At 41.7% G+C, this 20,844-nt stretch overlaps 1 protein-coding gene and 1 pseudogene across 2 annotated transcripts; both read right to left on the bottom strand.

Moving 5' to 3' along the window:
• Positions 1–1,743: 1,743 nt before the first annotated feature.
• Positions 1,744–2,902, bottom strand: LOC117678027 (activated RNA polymerase II transcriptional coactivator p15 pseudogene; annotated as a pseudogene).
• A 3,558-nt stretch (positions 2,903–6,460) lies between these two features.
• LOC148113179 (uncharacterized) lies at positions 6,461–15,271 on the bottom strand. 2 transcript variants are annotated; one of them, XM_087871805.1, is made up of 4 exons: positions 11,855–15,271; positions 11,390–11,565; positions 9,515–9,808; positions 6,461–8,874 (listed from the first exon to the last, which is right to left on the bottom strand). In XM_087871805.1, exon 1 carries the CDS (start codon positions 14,833–14,835, stop codon positions 13,207–13,209), a length of 1,629 nt encoding a protein of 542 aa, XP_087727931.1. In that variant the 5' UTR covers positions 14,836–15,271; the 3' UTR covers positions 6,461–8,874; positions 9,515–9,808; positions 11,390–11,565; positions 11,855–13,206. The 2 variants fall into 2 exon arrangements, with proteins under 2 accessions (XP_087727931.1, XP_087727930.1); XM_087871804.1 differs by having other exon boundaries at positions 11,390–15,271.
• Positions 15,272–20,844: the final 5,573 nt, after the last annotated feature.

Here is a 20,844-nt window from a genome sequence, read left to right as displayed (position 1 = left end):
TTACCAGAGACTGTTTTCCCTAAGTCCTTTGTGATCCATTTTCTTTTCATTTGATATAACAAGGAACAGGAGGTAAATGTCAATACCAGATGCCTGGAGCACATGCAGAGTACATACATTGCGTAAAACTGCAGTTTGTTTTACGCTCTCCATGCTGCCTTCACCACTGTCTGTTGCCTGAGGAGAGCATGGCAAAGGATGGATCACAGAAGGATTTTGAGACAGTGGAAGGCCGAGGAAGCTGTGTAAACTGTAAGTAGAGTTCTCAGAAGTCATGTCTAATATTTTATTTGTACCAGACATGGTTTCCTCCACTTTATATCTTCAGAATATTTCCAAGTACATGTACTGAAGCAATCTTAGGAAGAAAAGCTTTTCCTTTTGAATCAGAATGGCAAATAAGCAGTTACTTCACAGCTTTAATATTGATGAGTACTTGAATGTGTGTTACAGTTAAAGTACTCGTTTGTTAGAGCTCTGGTAAGCATCCAAAAGGGGTGGTTTTCAAAGCATTTTAGTGATAATGAGGACCCAGATTGTTGGGGGCAAAATGCTAACATTGTAAACCACTTAGAGAAGGCTGTTCTCTCTATATACCTGTTGTGGCCCACCAGTTGCTAGCGGAGCTGGCAGCAGATTTGGACAGTGAGGAGGTTGGGGAGGAACATGGGCCAGTCCTGGAGTCTGGGGAAGGCTCTGATGCCGTGGTGGGTTTCAATTTTTTTACTACCGGTTCTGTGGTCATGGCTTGGTGGTTGTGGCAGGGGAAGGATACTATAAAATCTCCATTCCCACCCCACTCCAGAGGAAGGTTACTGCAAAATCCCCATTTCCTCCCAATCATCTGGGACTTGGGAGGCAGAGAATAGATGGGGGCAGGGCTAGTCAGAGGTGATATTTACCGGTTCTCTGAACTACTCAAAATTTCTGCTACCGGTTCACCAGAACTGGTCAGAACCTGCTGAAACCCACCTCTGCTCTGATGAGAGCTCTGTGTCAGAGGCAGAGAGGGGGCCAGGGCCATATGCCAGTTATCAGTTGCCTTCGGAGTCAGACATCAGTCAGGCAGACGAACAGCTGGAGCCTGTTCCAGTGGTGGGTTCCTCCCGGTTCGGCCCGGTTTGGCCGAGCTGGTAGCGGTGACGATATGATGTCACCAAACCGGTTCTCTTTGTTCGGGAGCTGGGCCCTCCCCCCCCTGTGTTATTCTTACCTTTTATTTGGCCCCACCCCCTATCTATTCACTGCCTCCCGAGTCCCAGCTGATTGGCTAGAAGGAAAAAAAACGGGACTTCAAAGGGCAGCCCTACAGCTGATCAGTGTTAAAAAGCAGTGTGATGGTAGACCACTGCGTTCGAAAAACAAATGGGTAGACTGGTGCCTCCAAAAACAAATGGGTAGACCGGTACAGCTCTGAAAGCAGTTAAAAGCCTGGTAGACCAGTACCTCTGCTAAATCCTAAAGAATTGTCACATGACCATCAAACCACACCCACAAAATAGGCCATGCCCACAGAACTGGTAGTAAAAAATTTTAGAACCCACCCCTGGCCTGTTCCCAGTGTGCACATGCGCAGAGTTGCCAAACGAAGGGAACAGCTAAAGAACAAGGGTCGACTTGGAAGTAAAGGCACAGGTGGACGATGAATGGCCCCTCCCAGAGGGAATAAAAGAGGAGCGAAAGGGGAGCGGAGTTTGCAGGAGACAATTAGTTTGCTTAATTAATTTGTGACTCCTTGCCAAGTTTTTTTTTTATTAATTAAATGTGTTTTATTTTACATCATGATGTGAGAACATAACATCTATTTAATAAAAGTATACACATTTGTAACTTCACTCAGAATACACTTTTAATGCACAATAAAAAAAGCATTCCATCTTACAAATTGTTTGCAATCCAAATATACAATAACTTGGAAAACAAATAAGTTTTAGAAAAACGAATGCTAATGTAAAAGACTACTTAAATCTATAAGAGTAGAGTTTCTGTATGGCTTTTCTTTACAGTTTCCTTACTGCATCATCAATATCAGAAATCTGTTCCTTCAGCTGGCTCCACTGTTCTGGATTTAAAGAGATGCCTTTTCTGCCAGGTTTCATTTCACCTTCTTGATCCATCCAATATTCTCTAATATCAATTAGGACTTTACCTTTAAAGTCCCGAACATTGACATATCTACCAATCTGAAACATATTCTCATCTCTGTTGCTACTTTGCACAGAGGAGGCTGCACCTCTGGAACTTTCACCAGTCTTCTGTTTCTTTACAGGTTTCTCTGGGGCTGTCTGTTTTTTCCTTTTTTCTGACAGCAGATGATTTGCATGCGCTGTATCAGCATCTGAATCACTGCCAGATGAGCTTGAAGACACAAGTTCCTTTGATTTAGGCATTATTCCGCTCGAATCCTTCCGCTCCGGTTTTTCTAACGGCTCCCGACCTCTCAGTAGTCCCAATGCTACTCCCAAGTTTTGAAGATATCAGCCTGACAGCTTCCCAAGCCAGATAAAGTCTGTGACTGTAAATTTACCCTTGAAAACTTTGCTGGATATGAATGAGAAGAATTCACAGTAACTTAATAAAAAGGAGTTTTCTGGACAGGGAGTCTGCTTTGTAGTTTGGGGAAGCCTAGGTCAGAACAATACCAATGACTGCATCTCAGAGGATCCCTCTGTTAAAAGTACTGAAGTTTGCAGATGATACAACAGTGATTGGTTTCATTCGAGACAACGACAAATCTGCATACAGATGGGAGGTTAAACAATTAGCCTTGTAGTGTGGCTGGAACAGTCTTGAACTGAACACACTTAAAACTGTAGAATTGATAGTAGATTCTAGGAGAAGCCTTCCTACACTACCACCACTCATAATACTAGACAACACAGTAGCAACAGTAGAGACCATCGAGTTTCTAGGTTCTACAATATCTAAAGACTTAAATACATCAAATACATCATCAAAAAAGCACAACAAAGAATGTTCTTCCTGCGCCAACTCAGAAAGCTCAGGCTGCCCAAGGAGCTGCTGATCCAGTTCTACAGAAGAATTATTGAGTCTGTCATCTGCACCTCTACAACTGTCCGGTTTGGCTCTGCAACCCAACAAGACAGACCCAGAGGATAATTAGAACTGCAGAAAAAAACCAATTGCTACCAATCTGCCTTCCATTGGGGACCTGTATACTGCACGAGCCAAAAAGAGGTCTGTGAAAATATCTAACCCCTCGCACCCTGGACATAAATTCCTTCAACTTCTACCCTCAAAACGTTGCTTTAGGGCACTGCACATCAGAACAACTAAACACAAGGAGTTTTCCCCCCATGCCATCACTCTGCTAAACAGCTAATTCCTACATCATTGTCAAACTGCTGCCACAACTTCTTTGCTGGTGCGAATGGCCTGCAGCCTCAGCCTCTTTGCCAGCGTGAACACCTTGTAGCCACTGCCTTGGCAAAGAGGCAGGGCTGCAGGCTGTTTCCACTGGCAAAAAGGCGAAGGAAGGGTCACCAGGCAGGCAGTTAGCTGGGCCACATGGGAGGCAGCGGAGAATGGCGAAGGAAGGCTGGGCAGGGATCTGGGTCATGTGGGAGGCTGGGGCAAAGGCAGGCAAGTGGGCTGGGCCGCAGGGGCCACTTGGTCAAGGCAAGCAAGCTAGCGAGCAAGGAAGTTAGAGAGCAGCAGCTGCTATACTGTGGCCAAGGCGGGCGAGATGAGATAAGGAGTGGGACGGGCAGGGTGGGCAGGGCCAGCCAGTGGTGCCATTAGCCGGTTCTCTGAACTGTGCAAAAATTTAACAACCGGTTCGCCTGAACCTGTCCGAACCGGCTGAATCCCACCTCTGCTTTCAGGGGTTTTTAGATACATTGTCGTGTAGCAATTGGTACATTTAAGACAAATGTAGTATTATTTATGTGAATCAACCTTAAATGAAGCAGATTACAAAATTCAATTGATCCAGAGGAATAATCAGACTTTTCTTGAGAATTCCTCCATAATTGGTTCTTTAATGACAATTAGCATGGGACCCAGTAGAACCCTAATGTATTTATTCAGGGGAGATTAGTTTGCCCTAAATAAATAAATAATTGTTGAAGATATTATTTATTAAATTTATTCACCACTGTGACACGACCCTGGGCAGCTTACAATCAATGCATTAACAATAACAAAGAGTGGTGCACAATAGAGTGAAGGTAGAATCTTCTAATCCAATGGACCACAATCCATATTGTGCCTTCATAAAGACATGTCCTTTTATATGGCTGGAAAGACCTTATTCTTTGTGCCGTCGGTCAGCATATTTACAAGAGAGGTGGCCTCTTTATATGCTGTGCTTAACTACAGAAATATTCCTATGCTCTTTTGTTAAGACATTGTTTTCAATATCCTTCTACAGTTTGATTGACTGTTCCTTCTATTATTTCAGGTCTCCGTTGAATCTTAACTGCAAGCTGTGCTTTGAATTGCCACCCTTGTCATAATTAATGTTGGTTTTCTGTATTGTTGTTGTTGTTGTAAGACCATCTAGAAGAGTAGGATATAAATATATAGTCATTGCAGTAGGGTAATTGCTGTTTGCCATTGTGTGATTCTGGTGACAGGTAGGAGTTGGCAATGCCACAAGAAGAAAGGGAGGGAGCAGAAGAGTCACAGACCCATAGATGACAAACATATGGCACTAAATAAGATAAATGAAGAGCAAATCAAAAATAAATACCGTGAATTTGCATTTATATCATGATGGATAGAAGGAGAGCTCCTAAATATAAGATTTAAAAAACTAAATAAAAGTGATATTACTATAACTTAGAACTTAAGCTAAAGGTAAAGGTTCCCCTCGCACATACGTGCTAGTCGTTCCCGACTCTAGGGGGTGGTACTCATCTCCATTTCAAAGCCAAAGAGCCAGCACTGTCCAAAGACATCTCCATGATCATGTGGCCGGCATGACTAAATGCCAAAGACGCATGGAACACTGTTACCTTCCCACCAAAGGTAGTCCCTATTTTTCTACTTGCATTTTTTACGTGCTTTTGAACTGCTTTCAGAAACTGGGCGCTCACCCCTTTACATGGCACTAGGGATTCAAACTGCTGACCTGCTGACCTTTCAATCGACAAGCTCAGTGTCTTAGCCACTGAGCCACCGCGTCCTTTAATTTAGAACTTGTTATCAGTTAAATAGCTATTTAGAAAGCTACACTGGGAAATACCTTGGAATCTTGGTCCATGAGAAGGATGTTTGTTTGTTTGTTTGTTTGTCAAACATGTACAAGATAACAAGTATAGGTCTGAACATAAACATAAACAAAGGAAGTAAATACAAATATATGGGGACAGTAAGGCAGGGACGGTAGGCACACTGGTGCGCTTATGCGTGCCTTCTTTACGGACCTCTTAAGAAATGAGTGAGGTCCATGGTAAACAGTTTGAGGTTGAAACTGTGAGGGTTTGAGGCTGTAACAACAGAATCAGGTACAGGATTCCAGGCGTTGACCACTCTGTTGTTGAAATCGTATTTCCTGCAACCCAGTTTGAAACGATTTGCCTTGATTTTACTAGAAATCATATGTATGGCCAGGAAAGCCTTCAGTAATAGAACTTAAAATTGTATTAAATCTTTTTAAAAGGCACATTACAAAAAAAGGCAGCCCAGCAATTTCATTGTCACACAGTTATTCCTGTCCTCAGTTGAAAGTTCTACAACACCACTGTATGTCAAAAGAGAAATAAATCTAAAAGGGACAAGTAATATGGTAAAGGTATTTTTTTTTTCTTTTGGGACAGACAAAAATGTTTAAAGCTGATATTTACTAACTACGAGGTGACCTTACAGATGTCATCTCAGTATCCTTTATAAGCCTTAAACATAAAGCCTCAAAGGGCAAATTGATGCACAGATAAGAAGGAATCTCAAGGCTGCAATTTCATGGCTGAGTACAGGAGTCAAGCCAATAAAATCTAATATATTTTCCTGCCAACTCATAATTGCTTACCCAGTTGCAACTCAGCCAAATCTCAGAGTTGGTCTAATACTGATCAAATACAGAAACCAAAAGGAATCTGTGTTGAAATTCAGATTATAAGAATGGACAGAACAATTTGCTGTTCCCATATTGGGAATGTCTGAATTATTACTGTTATCTCTTCTTTCTGTTTAGTATGAATATCATACATTTTAATATTCATGTTCCAACCATATATTTAGGAGTCATGGAAGTATCACTGTATGTAAACGGTTTCAAGCAAGTTTTTTTTTTTTTTTTTTTTTTTTGAGGGTTAGCAAGCCCAGTAAACTTAAAATTCCAAATGTTTGGTGAATTTCCTGCCATTGTTATCACCATCATAGTAATGACAATAACAAAGATTAAAAACAAAGAAATAATGACCTGTCATTCTGTTATTGCAAATAAGTCCAATGAGAAAAGGATATATAAAAAGTATGTACCAGTTCTAGATTCAAATTCAATTCAAATTCAAATCTTTATTGTCAGTGCACAACATATGTGCAATGAGATTGGTTGAGCTCCCTCAGTGCACCTCCCCCCCCAAATACAATACAACTCACAGTGAACACAGAAAATCCCTAACCCAATAAATCATATTAACAAAACACCCAGTCCTATTGCACCAGTGTGAACAAGTTACACGTTGCACCGGCCCTGCAAGTCCATAGTACTACATAGTTATGATGTTATTTCTCATTCAGGAGTCTGACAGCCCACAGAAAAAAACTGTTCTTCAGCCAGTTTGTATGGCTGGCTATACTTCTATATCTCCTTCCCGATGGTAGGAGGGTAAAGAAGTAATGACCAGGATGAGAGTCATCCCTGAGAATTTTCCTCACTCTTCTAGGGCAGCGAGCAATATATGATACGATACGATACGATATGATATATATAATATAACACAATACAATACAATACAATACAATACAATACAATACAATACAATACAATACAATACAATACGATTAGATACGATACGATACGATACGATACGATATGATACGATACAATACAATACAATACAATACAATACAATACAAAACAATACAATATATATATATATATATTATTTATTTTATTTTATTAGTCGTATTTCTATGCTGCCCACTCTCTGAGGTCTCTGGGCGGCTTACACCAAAGACAGTATCCTCTGCCTTCTCAGAATAAAGTCCTCTAATTAAAAAAGTAAAGAAATTGAGCCAAAGAATAACTGAGCATCTAGAACAGCACAAAAACAACAGAATAAGATTGCCTGTATTGAAACTTGTTCCAGAGAAGCAGCTAGCACAAGTATTAAAAGATGCCAACTCTGTAATATGAAATATAAGGACCAGGTTAGGGTTAGGGTTAGGGTGAGGGTGAGGGTGAGGGTGAGGGTTAGGGTAGAAACAAATCAACTAATGTGTTGTATGGCTTCAGTTATACTTAATATCTTAGATGCAAAATCAAGAAAGAAGAAAAAAACCAAACAGTGTATCTCCAAAATGAAAGGAAGGTAAGATCAGTGTGCTAAGATTAGATGTGGTGCAAGCTAAAACTGGTGAAAGAAAAGAACAGAAGAACAAGAAAACCAAAGAATACCTGATCAAGAAATATCACCTAGAAACAAAGAAGATTGAGGAAGCACTAGAATAATAAAGCAGCAAATTACAGTTATAGCAAAGAAGATCAGCAGACATAAAACTCAAATTGCACACAATAAGCAACATTTCTGATTTCAATCAAATCAGATACATTTCTGCTAATCCATCAATGCACTGAACTAGTCAGAAAGGAAAAAAAAAACCCCAACAAATCAATCCAATTCTGGATACAACTGTGGAACAAAAATGCAACTTGGATAAAGGAGGTGGATAAGAATAAAGCAGAAAGTGAAATGAAAGAACTTGTAAAAACAGCAGGCATGGTAGAGAACAGGGCAAAGATTAAGAATTAGTCAACACTCGTGAAGATAAACTGAATGTTTTATTTTGTTTTGTTTGCTTGAAACATCTGACTGGTGTACTACGCCCACTCATTGCCAAGCAGTTTAAAACATACTGCAAGAAGGTGAAATTGAAGTTTTATTAACAACAGGCAAAACCTATCTGATAGTGAAAGATCCAGAAAAAGGCACAACACCAGATAACCTCAGTCCAATTACTTGCTTACCAACAACTTTCAAATTGCTAACTGGTGTTAAAGCTGATACAGTTCAACAGATGCAAACAAACTCTTGTTGTTCAAGACAAGAGAGAGAGAGAGAGAGAGAGAGGGAGGGAGAGAGGGAGGGATAGATAGATAGATAGATAGATAGATAGATAGATAGATAGATAGATAGATAGATAGATAGATAGATAGATAGATTGATTGATTTATACCCTCTCTTGGGCTTTGAACTTGCTTCCTGTTCCTGTGAAAGAAATGTATTCTGATTGGTTGTCAGACTCTCATGGGGTGATGCAGGGGTAACTTTGTAGGTTGTCTTGAGTCCCAGGCTTGGTTGAATCTTACTGGGTGATGATGTAATGAAGAGGGTTGTGTTCTGAAAGGGTTTTGGGCAATTCCTATTATGGCTTAATGGCTTTGTCCTGGTTTGGATCTTGAGTGGGGGATAATCCTATCATGTCCTGAGAGTGAAGGTCTTTTGTTTTGTAAATAAGCTGGCCCAGCCTTTTCTCTTGTAGATAGGTTGGCACCAAAATATCTGCTGGTGGGGCAGGGAGCTGAGGCTTTGAGTTTATGTCTTTAGAAACATGTTTCTCCTTTGGAGAAAATATAATATTCTGCCTTTTTAATATTTCCTAAAATATTTCATTCTTCTAGGAGAGGGGTAGGTGCTAACTTTCTACACATGAAAAGCGTGTGCTATCCAAATCTTCTTCTCCCACCTGTTTAATAAATAGAAACCTTGTTATTTAATCCAGTGTACAAGATAGTATTTCCTGCTATTCCAATCAATCTTGTTCTCCCTTGCCTTCTTTTCTTTCTGGGTCTTATCTTATCTTTTCCCCGCACGTCTCCTTGCTGTTCTTCCATCGGGAGGGGGAATCTCCTCCGCCCCTCCTTCTAGCTGGAACCGCTTCTCTTTCAAGTCCACCCAAGGATCCCCTCGAAAGCATTTAATTTTTAATCTTCCCTTTACACTCACTTTCAATGATCAGAACTGATTTCGGCCAGATCAGTGGTGGGTTTCAAAAAAAATTTACTACCGGTTCTGTGGGCGTGGCTTGGTGGGCGTGGCATGGCTTGGTTGGCGTGGCTTGGTGGGCATGGCAGGGAAAGAATACTACAAAATCACCATTCCCACCTCACTCCAGGGGAAGGATACTGTAAAATCTCCATTCCCTCCCCACTCCAGGGGAAGGTTACTGCAAAATCCCCATTTCCTCCCGATCAGCTGGGACTTGGGAGGCAGAGAATAGATGGGGGCAGGCAGGGCCAGTCAGAATTTATACTACCGGTTCTCCGAACTACTCAAAATTTCTGCTACCGGTTCTCCAGAACTGGTCAGAACCTGCTGAAACCCACCTCTGGGCCAGATCCGATCCACCATTGTTCTGCTTCTCACTTATTTTGTCCAGCTGTCATTTCTTTTGGATGGCCATCGCTGGTTGTCTTCTTCCCCGTCCGGTCTCTGAGGAATTCTCCTGCCTCCCGATACGGTGCACGGTCCGCTCCCAATCTGCAGAATGCCCCTCTTTTTCATATGTCCCTTCAGGATCCTCCTCGACTTCAAAAGCCCACCGGAGGGTTGAAAACTGGCTGTGTGTTGCAGAGCTACCTGTTCACACACCCTTTCGGCCCGACAGCTGGCCCCGCCCCCTGAAATGAAAGCAATAATATATGGTTTTCAAGCTTTCCATGGCTGCTTTGACTTAAAGCAGCAAGTAGCCAATGCACAAAGCATAATAAACATGTGCTTACAACAATTTACTCTGACTTCTTCCAGTTTCTCCCCTCTGCTCTCTGATGTAAATGAATGAACATGATTACAAGTAAGTTAATTCAGTCTAATGGGTATAATGCTCACTAAAATCATACCCAATAATATCCATTATAATTATATGGAGCTGATGACCACTGGACTGTCCCTATCATTGTAGCATTGGGGCCAGGAAAGGCAGCGAGGAAAGGCCATCTGGGAAATGGAAAACTTCAAGCCTTAGCAATTTATTACCATAGTAACTACAGTAAAACCCCAAACTAATTTTGTCAGCAAGCTTAGCCCTAGTGCAGAAAAGTACTAGGACAGAATTAGATTCACAACCACCATTCAGGAACTTCAGCTTTGGACACACTTAATGCAAGAGAAACCCATCCACCGGTTAGAAGAAGAGGTGAGAGGTGAGAGGCAGAGAGCTTGCTGTTCGTATCCTACTTAGTCCTTCTTTACCCTCATAATTTGTGGGAAACACAGAATTACACTATTGGTATAAACGTAGAGTGCCTTTTCAGCAAAGGAAATCATAGAAACAGCTAAAAAGACTGACAAATTCAAATAGCATCTGGATTTTATATATACAGAAAGAGAATATTTGTACTAAAGAAGTGTAGGAAGTTAGCAGCACCCACCTCTCTCCTAGAAAAATGAAATATTCTAGGAAATATTAAAAAGGCAGAATATTGTATTTTCCCTAAAGGAGAAACATGTTTCTAAAGACATAAATTCAGAGCTTCAGTTCCCTGCCCCCCCTCCAGCAGATATTTTGGTGTCAACCTATCTACAAGACAAAGGCTGGGCCAGCTTATCTATAACACAAAAGACATGGCCCTCAGGATATCATAGAATTAGCTCTCACTCAAGATCCAAACCAGGACAAAGCCATTAAGCCATAATAGGGATTGCCCAAAGCCCAGTCATTACATCATCACCCAGCAAGATTCAACCAAGCTTGACTCAGAAAACTTACAAGGTTAGCTATGAGTTCTACAGCAGCCAATAGCTTGCCACAGGAAGAGGAAGCTCAAATTCAAAGCTCAAGAGAGGGTCTCTCTCTCTCTCTCTCTCTCTCTCTCTCTCTCTCTCTCTCTCTCTCTCTCTCTCTCTCTCTCTCCCTCCCTCCCTCCCTCTCTCTCTCTCTCTCCCATGTGCTCTTTTTGCCCAGGACTTCAAACCATGTAGTCCTGTCCATCATTAAACAATCTTTCCAAGCAGTCTCCATGTTTCCAGTGTCTTTCTTCCCACTTGGAACTGAACCCAGATGGACATTTTTTCCAACAGAAGACATGTAATTTCTGACTTTCTGCACTTGAGACAATCTAACATATTTGCAAAATGTTTTTCTATTTCCTAACAGAGCTTCCAGATTTTGGACAGACGACTATTCAAGGCAAATACTGTATGTATGTGCATATATACAAAACATGTATCCTGTGTGTATATATACACAAACATATACTCACCAAATACAAACAATACAGATGCAGAGAACCGATGAAAAATGACCTTCATCACTTCAATACTGCTTGCAAAATGTTGGTTACAAATTGTCTTCCTTACTCAGAACTAAGTGTGTTGGCAAGCCATGAAAGCCGGCTGGGTGACTTTGGGCCAGTCATTCTTTCTCACTTCAATCCACCTAACAAGGTTGTTGTTGCGGGGAAAATAAGAGGAAAAAGGGGTATTGGATATGTTCGCAGCCTTGAGTTATTCATAAAAATAATAAAGGTGGGATTAAAAAAGGTAAAGGAGTCCCTATGGATTTGACTCTGATAGTCGTTGCCAATTATAGGGGGGGGGGTGCTCATCTCTGTTTCAAGGCCATGGAGCCAGCCTTGTCTGAAGACATTTCTCTGGTCATGTGGCCAGCATGACATCATGGACTATTGCTACTTTCCCATCGAAGTGGTACCTCTTTATCTACTCACATTTGTATGGTTTTGAACTGGTAGGTTGGCAGGAGCTGGGGCGAGGATGGGAAGCTCAGCCCATCATGTGGCACTTGGGTCTCAAACGCAGGCTGTTGGCTTTCCAGCCGACAAGCCCAGCATCCTAACCGCTGAGCCACCGTGCAACCCAAGTGGGATACAAAAATAAATAAATAAATAAATAAGATACATATACCTTTTTTCGTATATCAGTTGAGGTTGTTTATTTATTTAGCATAGGGCAAATACATGGACTTATAGTAGTTCAAATGTTAATGTCTAGTCCACCCAGCCATTCAAGGACAGGACCGGTGTAAGCTCTTAATGACATCCGGACACAATATGGTGGATATTTTATCGAGGGGCACCACAGTCACACTGAGGGATAGAGACAAGACTCTACTTAAACAATGAGTCCTGGCAGACACCATGTTGGGTACGGATCCTGTTCAGAGTTGACCAGTGCTGGCGAGGAAGGTCAAAACTTGGCAAAAGGTGCCAGTTGAGGTTGTATCCACAGTCAATAAAGCTTTTCAAACTGTTTAGCTTGTATGTGATTCAATGGACCTTACCTTCACTGCTCATGAACGAGTTAAAATTCAAACTTGCATTCTGCTGCTGCCTCTGAACACAGTTCAGAAATCTATAATATAATAAATACCTTGCCTTGATATTGATTGATGAGTAGATGTTCACACTAAATGCAAAATATGGGACTAATCATCCAAAGTCTGAATGACTTGGTAGTAGATTATCTAGTGATAATGAACTGTAGTGGCGCAGTGGTTAGAATGCAGTACTGCAGGCTATTTCTGCTGACTGCCAGCTGCCGGCAGTTTGATAGTTCAAGTCTCATGTGACTCAACCTTCCATCTTTGGAGGTTGGTAAAATGAGGATCCAGATTGTTGGGGGCAATATACCTACTGTCAGGTTTCGGTTCTGTCTTAAAATAAGTTTCATTTTCAAGCGCAGTCTCTAATGAATCATTCTTTATTAAGAACAGAAATAGCCGACATTTCTGAGGCTAATTGCAGCTCAACTGGCCCCTCCTTCCAACCCCCTCCTCTTCCGCTCTCCAACCCGATTTCTCATTGGCCATTAGCCAATCCATCTCTCCATCCTGGCACGTACTTCTCACAGGAATGTGACCCCCACCCTCATCCCCCAGAAAACCCTATCTCTTGCATGCAGAAAACTAGGTAAAAGTTCATCTCAGCAATAATTCAGCACTTCTGGTCTTCATGACAGCACTGGAAGAGAGCATAAGTTGGAGTGCTGACATCCGGCCCCTCTCCCTTCACTTCTGCGACATCACCTATCCCATAGGGAAAACACAAGAAGATTAGTCCCATCAGCCCCTCCCTGGCTGTGCACCCCCCCCTCCCGGCTTTCCCGGGTGGTCTGCATGGAATTTTGCTATAAGGCGATCAGCTTGGATGTTTGTGCTCTTCACCCAGGAAGCCTCTGACAATGGGTAACCCTTCCATTTAATTAAGTACTGAAGGCGCCCCCTGTGCCATCTTGAATTGAGAATCCGCTGCACTTCATAATGCGTTTGGCCCCCAACAACCAGGGGCCCAGGGGGTTCACGTGGTGTTGGCCTTAAAGTAGACCCCACTACAGGTTTTAGAAGGCTACTGTGAAAAACGGGGTGAATTTTCCCCAAAAGCCGTGGCAACTGCAATTGCACCGTAACAGGGTTGATTATTTTTATTATAGGAAATGGTCCTATAAATTTTGGGCCCAATTTCCTGCTCGGGAGTCTAAGTCTCAAGTACTTGGTGGAGAGGTAAACTTTCTCTCCCAGCTGAAATGGTCTTTGGGGAGTTCGGTGCTTGTCTGCTTGGTCCTTATAAGATTGAGCCGCCTTTGCCAGCGCCCTCTTAACATTTTCCCAAGTTTGTCTCAACATTGCCATCCAGTCGGTCAAACTGACTGAGGAAGGGGGCTCCCTCGGGTATTCTGGCATGGGAACAAAATCCATGCCACTCACTATTTTGAACGGGGTTAGCCCCGTGCTGCTGTGGACAGCATTATTATATGCAACCTCCGCAAAAGATAGGAGGTCTGCCCAATTGGACTGCTGGTAGTCGACGTAGCATCTTAAATACTGTTCTATCATAGCGTTCAGTCTTTCTGCCCCCCCATTGGTACTCGGGTGAAATGCTGAGCTGAGCCCTTGGGATGAACCTATGGATCGTAGAAACTCCCTCCAGAACTTTGCTGTGAACTGGACCCCTCTGTCGGAAATGATTCTCCTGAATTCACGGATATGCTCTCTGATAGGCTTCCCCCTCTGCATTAGGTTTCTGAGTTCGTCTTCCACATAGGGGTCCTCCTCCTCCTCCTCATAACGGGCTCTCAATAGTTGCAAGAACCCATCCGCATTTTGTAGCTGGGGGCCCCTGTATTTGTAGAGTGATGCTGACCACCTCTTTGCTTCTCCCTCCAGCCCTTCCCTGATAGCATTCACTAGGGCTCTGGGGAAAGGGTAGAGGTGTCCGAACCGCTCTATGTATATCTCAGCTGAATCGAGGAATTGGGCGAGGTTGTCTGGGTCACCATCGAACTTCCCTCTGAACTGGGGTGGCTCCTCCCTCTCTGCCCTCTCCTCTCTGTGCTGAGCTCTGGAGGGCCAGCCCTGGTGTTGATAGTCCTCTGCCTCGTCTCTCATCCTGGGGTAGGGAGGTGCTGCCTTGTCTGGGCTTCGCTGCCATTCCCATCCCCAGCTCGCCCTTCCCAATTCACTTAGGGGTTTTTCTTTATCTTTTAACTTTGCAAAAGGGGATTCCGCCTTTAAGGCTTTTGGCACAGTCCCCGGGTACTTATCTGCTTCACGTTTCTTTGCTTGAAGTTCTGCGGGGGGGGAAGGTGGAGAAAGTTGAACCTTTGTATTTTCCAAGTTGGCTGGAATCACGACCGCTTCTGCTCCTCCCTTTTCTTGAAGCAGGCTTTCCTCCGATAGCTTGGCTTCAGCCATAGTCCGTCCGACCAGTTGTGTGGGAGGGAACGGGATGATTTAAACTCAGCCAGCCTGGATTTGGAGGAGAGTTGAGCTGTCTGTCAGGTTTCGGTTCTGTCTTAAAATAAGTTTCATTTTCAAGCGCAGTCTCTAATGAATCATTCTTTATTAAGAACAGAAATAGCCGACATTTCTGAGGCTAATTGCAGCTCAACTGGCCCCTCCTTCCAACCCCCTCCTCTTCCGCTCTCCAACCCGATTTCTCATTGGCCATTAGCCAATCCATCTCTCCATCCTGGCACGTACTTCTCACAGGAATGTGACCCCCACCCTCATCCCCCAGAAAACCCTATCTCTTGCATGCAGAAAACTAGGTAAAAGTTCATCTCAGCAATAATTCAGCACTTCTGGTCTTCATGACAGCACTGGAAGAGAGCATAAGTTGGAGTGCTGACACCTACTCTGTAAACTGCTTAGAGAGGGCTGTAAAGCACTGTGAAGCAATATATGTCTAAGAACTATTGCTATTGCTATCTGAAGGAAGTCTTGCCTATTACACACTTCAAAGATACTATTTGCCATGAAAGCCTATGTTTCTCAGAGACTGGGAACGTGTACCCCAGATTAAGAAGAATTCCATGAGATCACTAAACAGATTAATAAATAGTGTTAAGGAAGCTTTTAAATAAAGGAAAATTTCTTTCAGAAAATGGAAGAGTTGTCTAACCAAAACAGAATGTAAAATTCAACAGAGGAACCATAAGAAGACCCAAAAAAAGCACAAAGAGTTTTTTTTTTTTACTTTTAAAAGCATTTTTTCCTCTTCGGCTGAAAAAATGCTTTTAAAAGTTTTTTTTAAAAAAGCCTCTGATGATCACGCGGCTCAGCTGGGATCATCAGAGGCTTTTAAAAGCATTTTTTCTACAATCTCTTCAGCCGAAGAGGTTGTAGGGAAAAAATGCCTTTAAAAGCATCTGACGATCCCAGCTGAGTTGCTTGATTGTCAGAGGCTTTTAAAAGCATTTTTTTCTACAACCTGTTAAGGTTGTAGAAAAAATGCTTTTAAAAGTTAAAAAAAAAAGTTGGCCAGGCCCACCCAGTCACATTACCCCCCACCAAGCCACGCCCACAAAATAAGCCACACCCACAGAACTGGTAGTAAAAAATTTTAGAACCCACCCCTGGGTTAACTGGGTCATTATGTGACACTAGAAAGGAGCATCAAAAAAAGTTTAAGGAAGCATCTAAAGAACATACGATTGGAAAAAAACAGAAAAATATAAGCAACTTATTTGCATCCTTTCCTGAAGCAGAGATACACAGATATCTGTGCCAAACAGCATTAGCATAAAATGAAGTTAACATATTGGAAACAAGTAGATTATTGTGTCCAGATGGAATTCATCCGAGAATTCCTTGAAAACTCAGATGTAAAACTGATGATCTTCTAGGATAACTGTATCCTCAAGATTGGTTTCTTTGCAAAGGACTGGAGAGTAGCCAATTCAACACCTTTTACACAAATGGGCCCAGGGAGTACTCAGGAAATTAGAAGCTAGGGAGCTTGGCATCTGTTCTGTATACTTTGCTGAAATAAAATTATGTTAACAAAAGAAAGTTAACAATTACTACGTTACATGTTATCCTCAAGATTTGTGTCATCCTCAAAACCAAATGTGGGTTCAAGATTATCAGCTTAACAGAGTTGGAAGGGACCTTTTAGGTCATCTAGTCCAATCCCATGCCCAAGCAGGAGACCCTACACCATTTCTGAGAGATGCCAGTCCAGTCTCTTCTTGAAAGCTTCCAGTGATGAACCACCCACAACTTCTGAAGGCAACTTCTGTTCCATGGGTTGATTGTTCTCGCTGTCAGAAAATTTCTCCTCATTTCCAGGTTGAATCTCTCCTTGATCAGTTTCCATCCATTATTCTTTGTCTGGCCTTCAGGTGCTTTGGGAAATAGTTTGACTCCCTCCTCTCTGTGGCAGCTCCTCAAACATTGGAATACTGCTATCATGTCTCCCCTGGTCCTTCTCTTCACTGGACTAGCCATGCCCAGTGCCTGTAACCGTTCATTGTATGTTTTAGCCTCCAGTCCCCTAATCATCCTGGTTGCCCTTCTCTGCACTTTTTCTAGAGTCTCGACATCTTTTTATATATATTGTAATATTTATATTTATTATTAAATTAATATATGTATTAATTTTTACTATAAATTAATGTTTCTCAGCCTTGGTTATTTTAAGATGGGTAGACTTCAACTCCCAGAATTCTCCAAGATGGCTTCACATATGTTCAAATAGCCAAGGCTGAAAGAGTTCTATAAATGATTCGCAGTCACTCTCTTGACATTTGGATATCCACCGAACCCTCCCACCTCATAGACATCCTGGCTGAGGACATTTATATTTTTACATTGAAATCTTTAGCAGGTCATTGTTGATCACCAGTCATCTAAATTAATTTTTAGTAATTATATGATCTCTAACTTCATATGACATAAGTGCATGTTATTGCTGCAGTCCCTGATGAGTATAATTGAGTTGGAATGTAGCTAGAGGTTTAACATGCAAAGACCCCTTACTGTTTTTACTGTAACACACTTTTTATTTTTATTTTTCATTTTTCCCTTCTATAGTAAAGGTTCTCCTTGATCAGTTTCCATCCATTATTCTTTGTCTGGCCCTCAGGTGCTTTGGAAAATAGCTTGACCCCTTCCTCTCTATGGCAGCCCCTCAAATATTGGAACATTGCTCTCATGTCTCCCCTGGTCCTTCTCTTTACTAGACTAGCCATGCCCAGTTCCTGCAACTGTTCCTGCAACCAAAGATATTGCCCTTATACCTTAGTTATAGCATTCCTGGTATTCTCTGTAACAAATAAAATGTTACTCTATTCCAGTATGGATTTTCTTATGTTGTGACATTTGTACAAACATGAAATCAAGAAAAAAATTCTCAGCACTTTCTCATTATCCCCATCAAAATGGAGTGAAGAATATTTTAAACAGATCATCACCAGTTTGAAACAGCACTCCCTTCTTTCAATCATTTCCTTTTTCTCCTTCTGATTAAAATAATACCTAAGAAATACACATAGGAAGCGAATTCCCTGGATGGTGCTTAACAGAGTTAGCACTGGCCCCAAATGGATTTTTTGGGTAAAGATTTTCAAATTGGTGTATTGTATTGGATGTACGAGGGTTATCTATAATAGAAGACCTTTTTCATCTATTCAATTCTCTATTGAGAAATCATTTAATTAAAGATGGATTTACTCAACTTCAGTCTCCAATTTCAACTGTATTAACAAAATAATCCATAATAGATTAACTTCATCAACCCAAATTTTTTTGGATAAAAATACTAAATAAATATTTGTAAAATGTTGATTTTAAAATTACAACTGTATGTATGTATGTATGTATGTATGTATGTATGTATGTATGTATGTATGTATACTCCTTGACTTACAACCATTCTTTTAGAGCCTGCTTGCAGTTACAATGGCACTGAAAAATGCAACATGACTGGACTTCAAATTTATGGCCATCACAGCATCCCCATGATTACATGATCAAAATTCAAGAGTTTGGTAACTGGCTTATATTTATGATGGTTAAAGCATCTGAGGGTCATGTCATCACCTTTTCTAGTCTTCCAGCCAGCATCCAACAAGCAAAGTCAATGGGGGAAAATGGATCTGATAAAGCAGGGATCCCCAACCTGTGGGCCCTGGCCCACTAGTGGGCTGTGAAGGGATTACAACCGGGCCTTGGAAACGGCTAGTGAGCATGTGCATGGTCATCATCACTTGTGCCCATGCATGTGCCATTTGCATGAACGGCAGGCGCACAAGCACACCTCTCGCACAAATGGAGCTGCATGTGTGCGCGAATGCTTGCCGGCCGCTCACACATAACCATCCCCTCTGCCAATCCACAAAGCCAGAAACGTTGGGGAACTCTTTGCTAAAGGACTGCATGATTCACACTGCAGTGATGTGCTTAACCACCATGGCAGGAAAGTAATAATATGGGAGTGTCAGGGTTCCAAGTAACAGACCCAAACACACCCATTTTGGGAGCATCTTCAGGGCTGCCAGGGACATGACTCCCTCGACTCATTGCCTTGCTTAACAACACAAATTTTGGTTGTAAAATAATAATAATAATAATAATAATAATAATAATAATAATAATAATAATAATAATAATAATAGTCCCCTCCGAGGAGCTCTACCTTGTCGTGGTGGAGGGGCTTGCGTGCTCTAGTGATCCTAAGGGCTATGCTGAACAGGTGCAACCATATCAGACAGACCTTAGGTGAAGGGCCAGACAAAATCTGCTCCACAACCCATTCAAATATGGTGAATACAGAAAAAATGAAATTTATGCCGGCTAAACCGTCGCCCGGATTAACAAGGGTTCCGTTGGATGCTATGGCTCCTGGGCATTCTACGCAAAATGAGTTACAGGGCTCAACTCCCTCTGCTAGGCAACCAGGGCATGGAGCTGACAAGCTACTGGAAGAAAAACCCAAAAAGCGAAAAATCTGGACCAGGGAAGAAAACACCTCTATTATGAAAGCTTACTATCAGTCTGAACCAGCAAAACATGGATTTCAAAAAAGAATGTATCAGATTTGGAAGATGAACCATACGGACTGTGACACCAGTGAACAAAGGTTAATGGACCAACGACGTGTAATCCTAAACCACAAATTTTTCACTACAGAAGAATTAATAGCAATAGAAGAGAAAGCAATTAATGGTCTGAGTACAACAACAAAGAGGAGTAACATCAAGAATGATTTCCAGACTCAAAAGCAAATTGAGGAAGAAAGGGAAGAAGAGGATACTGAAATGGATGAAGATAAAAAACAAGGAAGCACTAAAGAACAAACACCAACAGATAGTGCTCAATTAGCTGGAAAAATAAAACACCAAATGGAAGATGATGAAAGAACACGTTTGCCAAAGCTGAACCAAGTGAACCGGAAAGAATTGAGAAATGTACTAAAAAAGGTCAATGAGGCTGTGCAAACTATTCGAACCACTACATTAGCTGAAACAAACCAACTGATGTATGCAGCAGCCATCATAACCACCAAAGAACTGGGGTTGAAAATACAAAAGACCCAAAGAGGCAAGAAGGGGAAGCCTAAGTGGAAAATTCGGTTAGAATTGAAGATCAAAAAAGTACGTGGAGATTTGAGCAACTTGAAGAACCTAAGGCAAGGTCAGCTAAAGAACAAGCAGGTCAAAAGCAACCTGGAAGCAAGATACGATCTAAGGAATAAGGAGATTGCAATAGTAATTGAAGAGCTGAAGCAGAGGGTTGTTGCCATCGCTGAAAAGATTAAAAGGTATGAAAACCGAGTAACTCAGTTCAAGGAAAACTCACAGTTCAGAGCAAATCAGCACCAGTTTTATAAGAATTTAGAAAATGGAAATGGAGTAACAACAAATGAAAAGCCTGATAAAGAGAAAGCTCTGAAATTCTGGAAGAATTTGTGGGAAAACAACAAGAAGCACAACAGAAATGCAAAATGGATCAAACAGGTTGAGGACTCTATTAAAATGCATAAAATGGAAGACGTGAAAATAACAAAAGCAATGGTGCAAAGACAGTCAAGAAAAGTGAAGAACTGGAGTGCACCTGGACCGGATGAGCTGCATGGCTTCTGGTTAAAGGCACTTACAAGTCTGCACAAAAGATTGGCAACCCAGATGAACCAGATCCTAAAAACACCTGAAAATGATGGATGGATGACAACTGGAAGGACATTTTTGATCCAAAAAGATAAAGAAAAAGGAAAGGACCCTGGAAACTATAGGCCAATCACCTGCTTGCCAACAACATACAAGCTTCTTACTGGTGTCATTGCAAACCAAATATATAGATACCTGGAAAGAAATAACTTGCTTCCTGTAGAACAGAAAGGATGCTGCAAAAACTCAAGAGGAACAAAAGATCAATTGCTGATCGACAAGCTAATCCTAAAGAACTCAAAGAAAAGACGAA

This window comes from Pantherophis guttatus, chromosome 6 (assembly GCF_059756535.1).
Source record: "Pantherophis guttatus breed Tessera chromosome 6, ASM5975653v1, whole genome shotgun sequence".
NCBI lineage: Eukaryota > Metazoa > Chordata > Lepidosauria > Squamata > Colubridae > Pantherophis > Pantherophis guttatus.
Note: the sequence above shows the minus strand (reverse complement) of the source record. Positions and strands in the feature narration are given on the sequence as shown.

What these genes read in the sequence shown, in the direction of transcription:
- LOC148113179 (XM_087871804.1), bottom strand. Translation starts at nt 14,835, where the DNA reads ATGGCTGAAGCCAAGCTATCGGAGGAAAGCCTGCTTCAAGAAAAGGGA.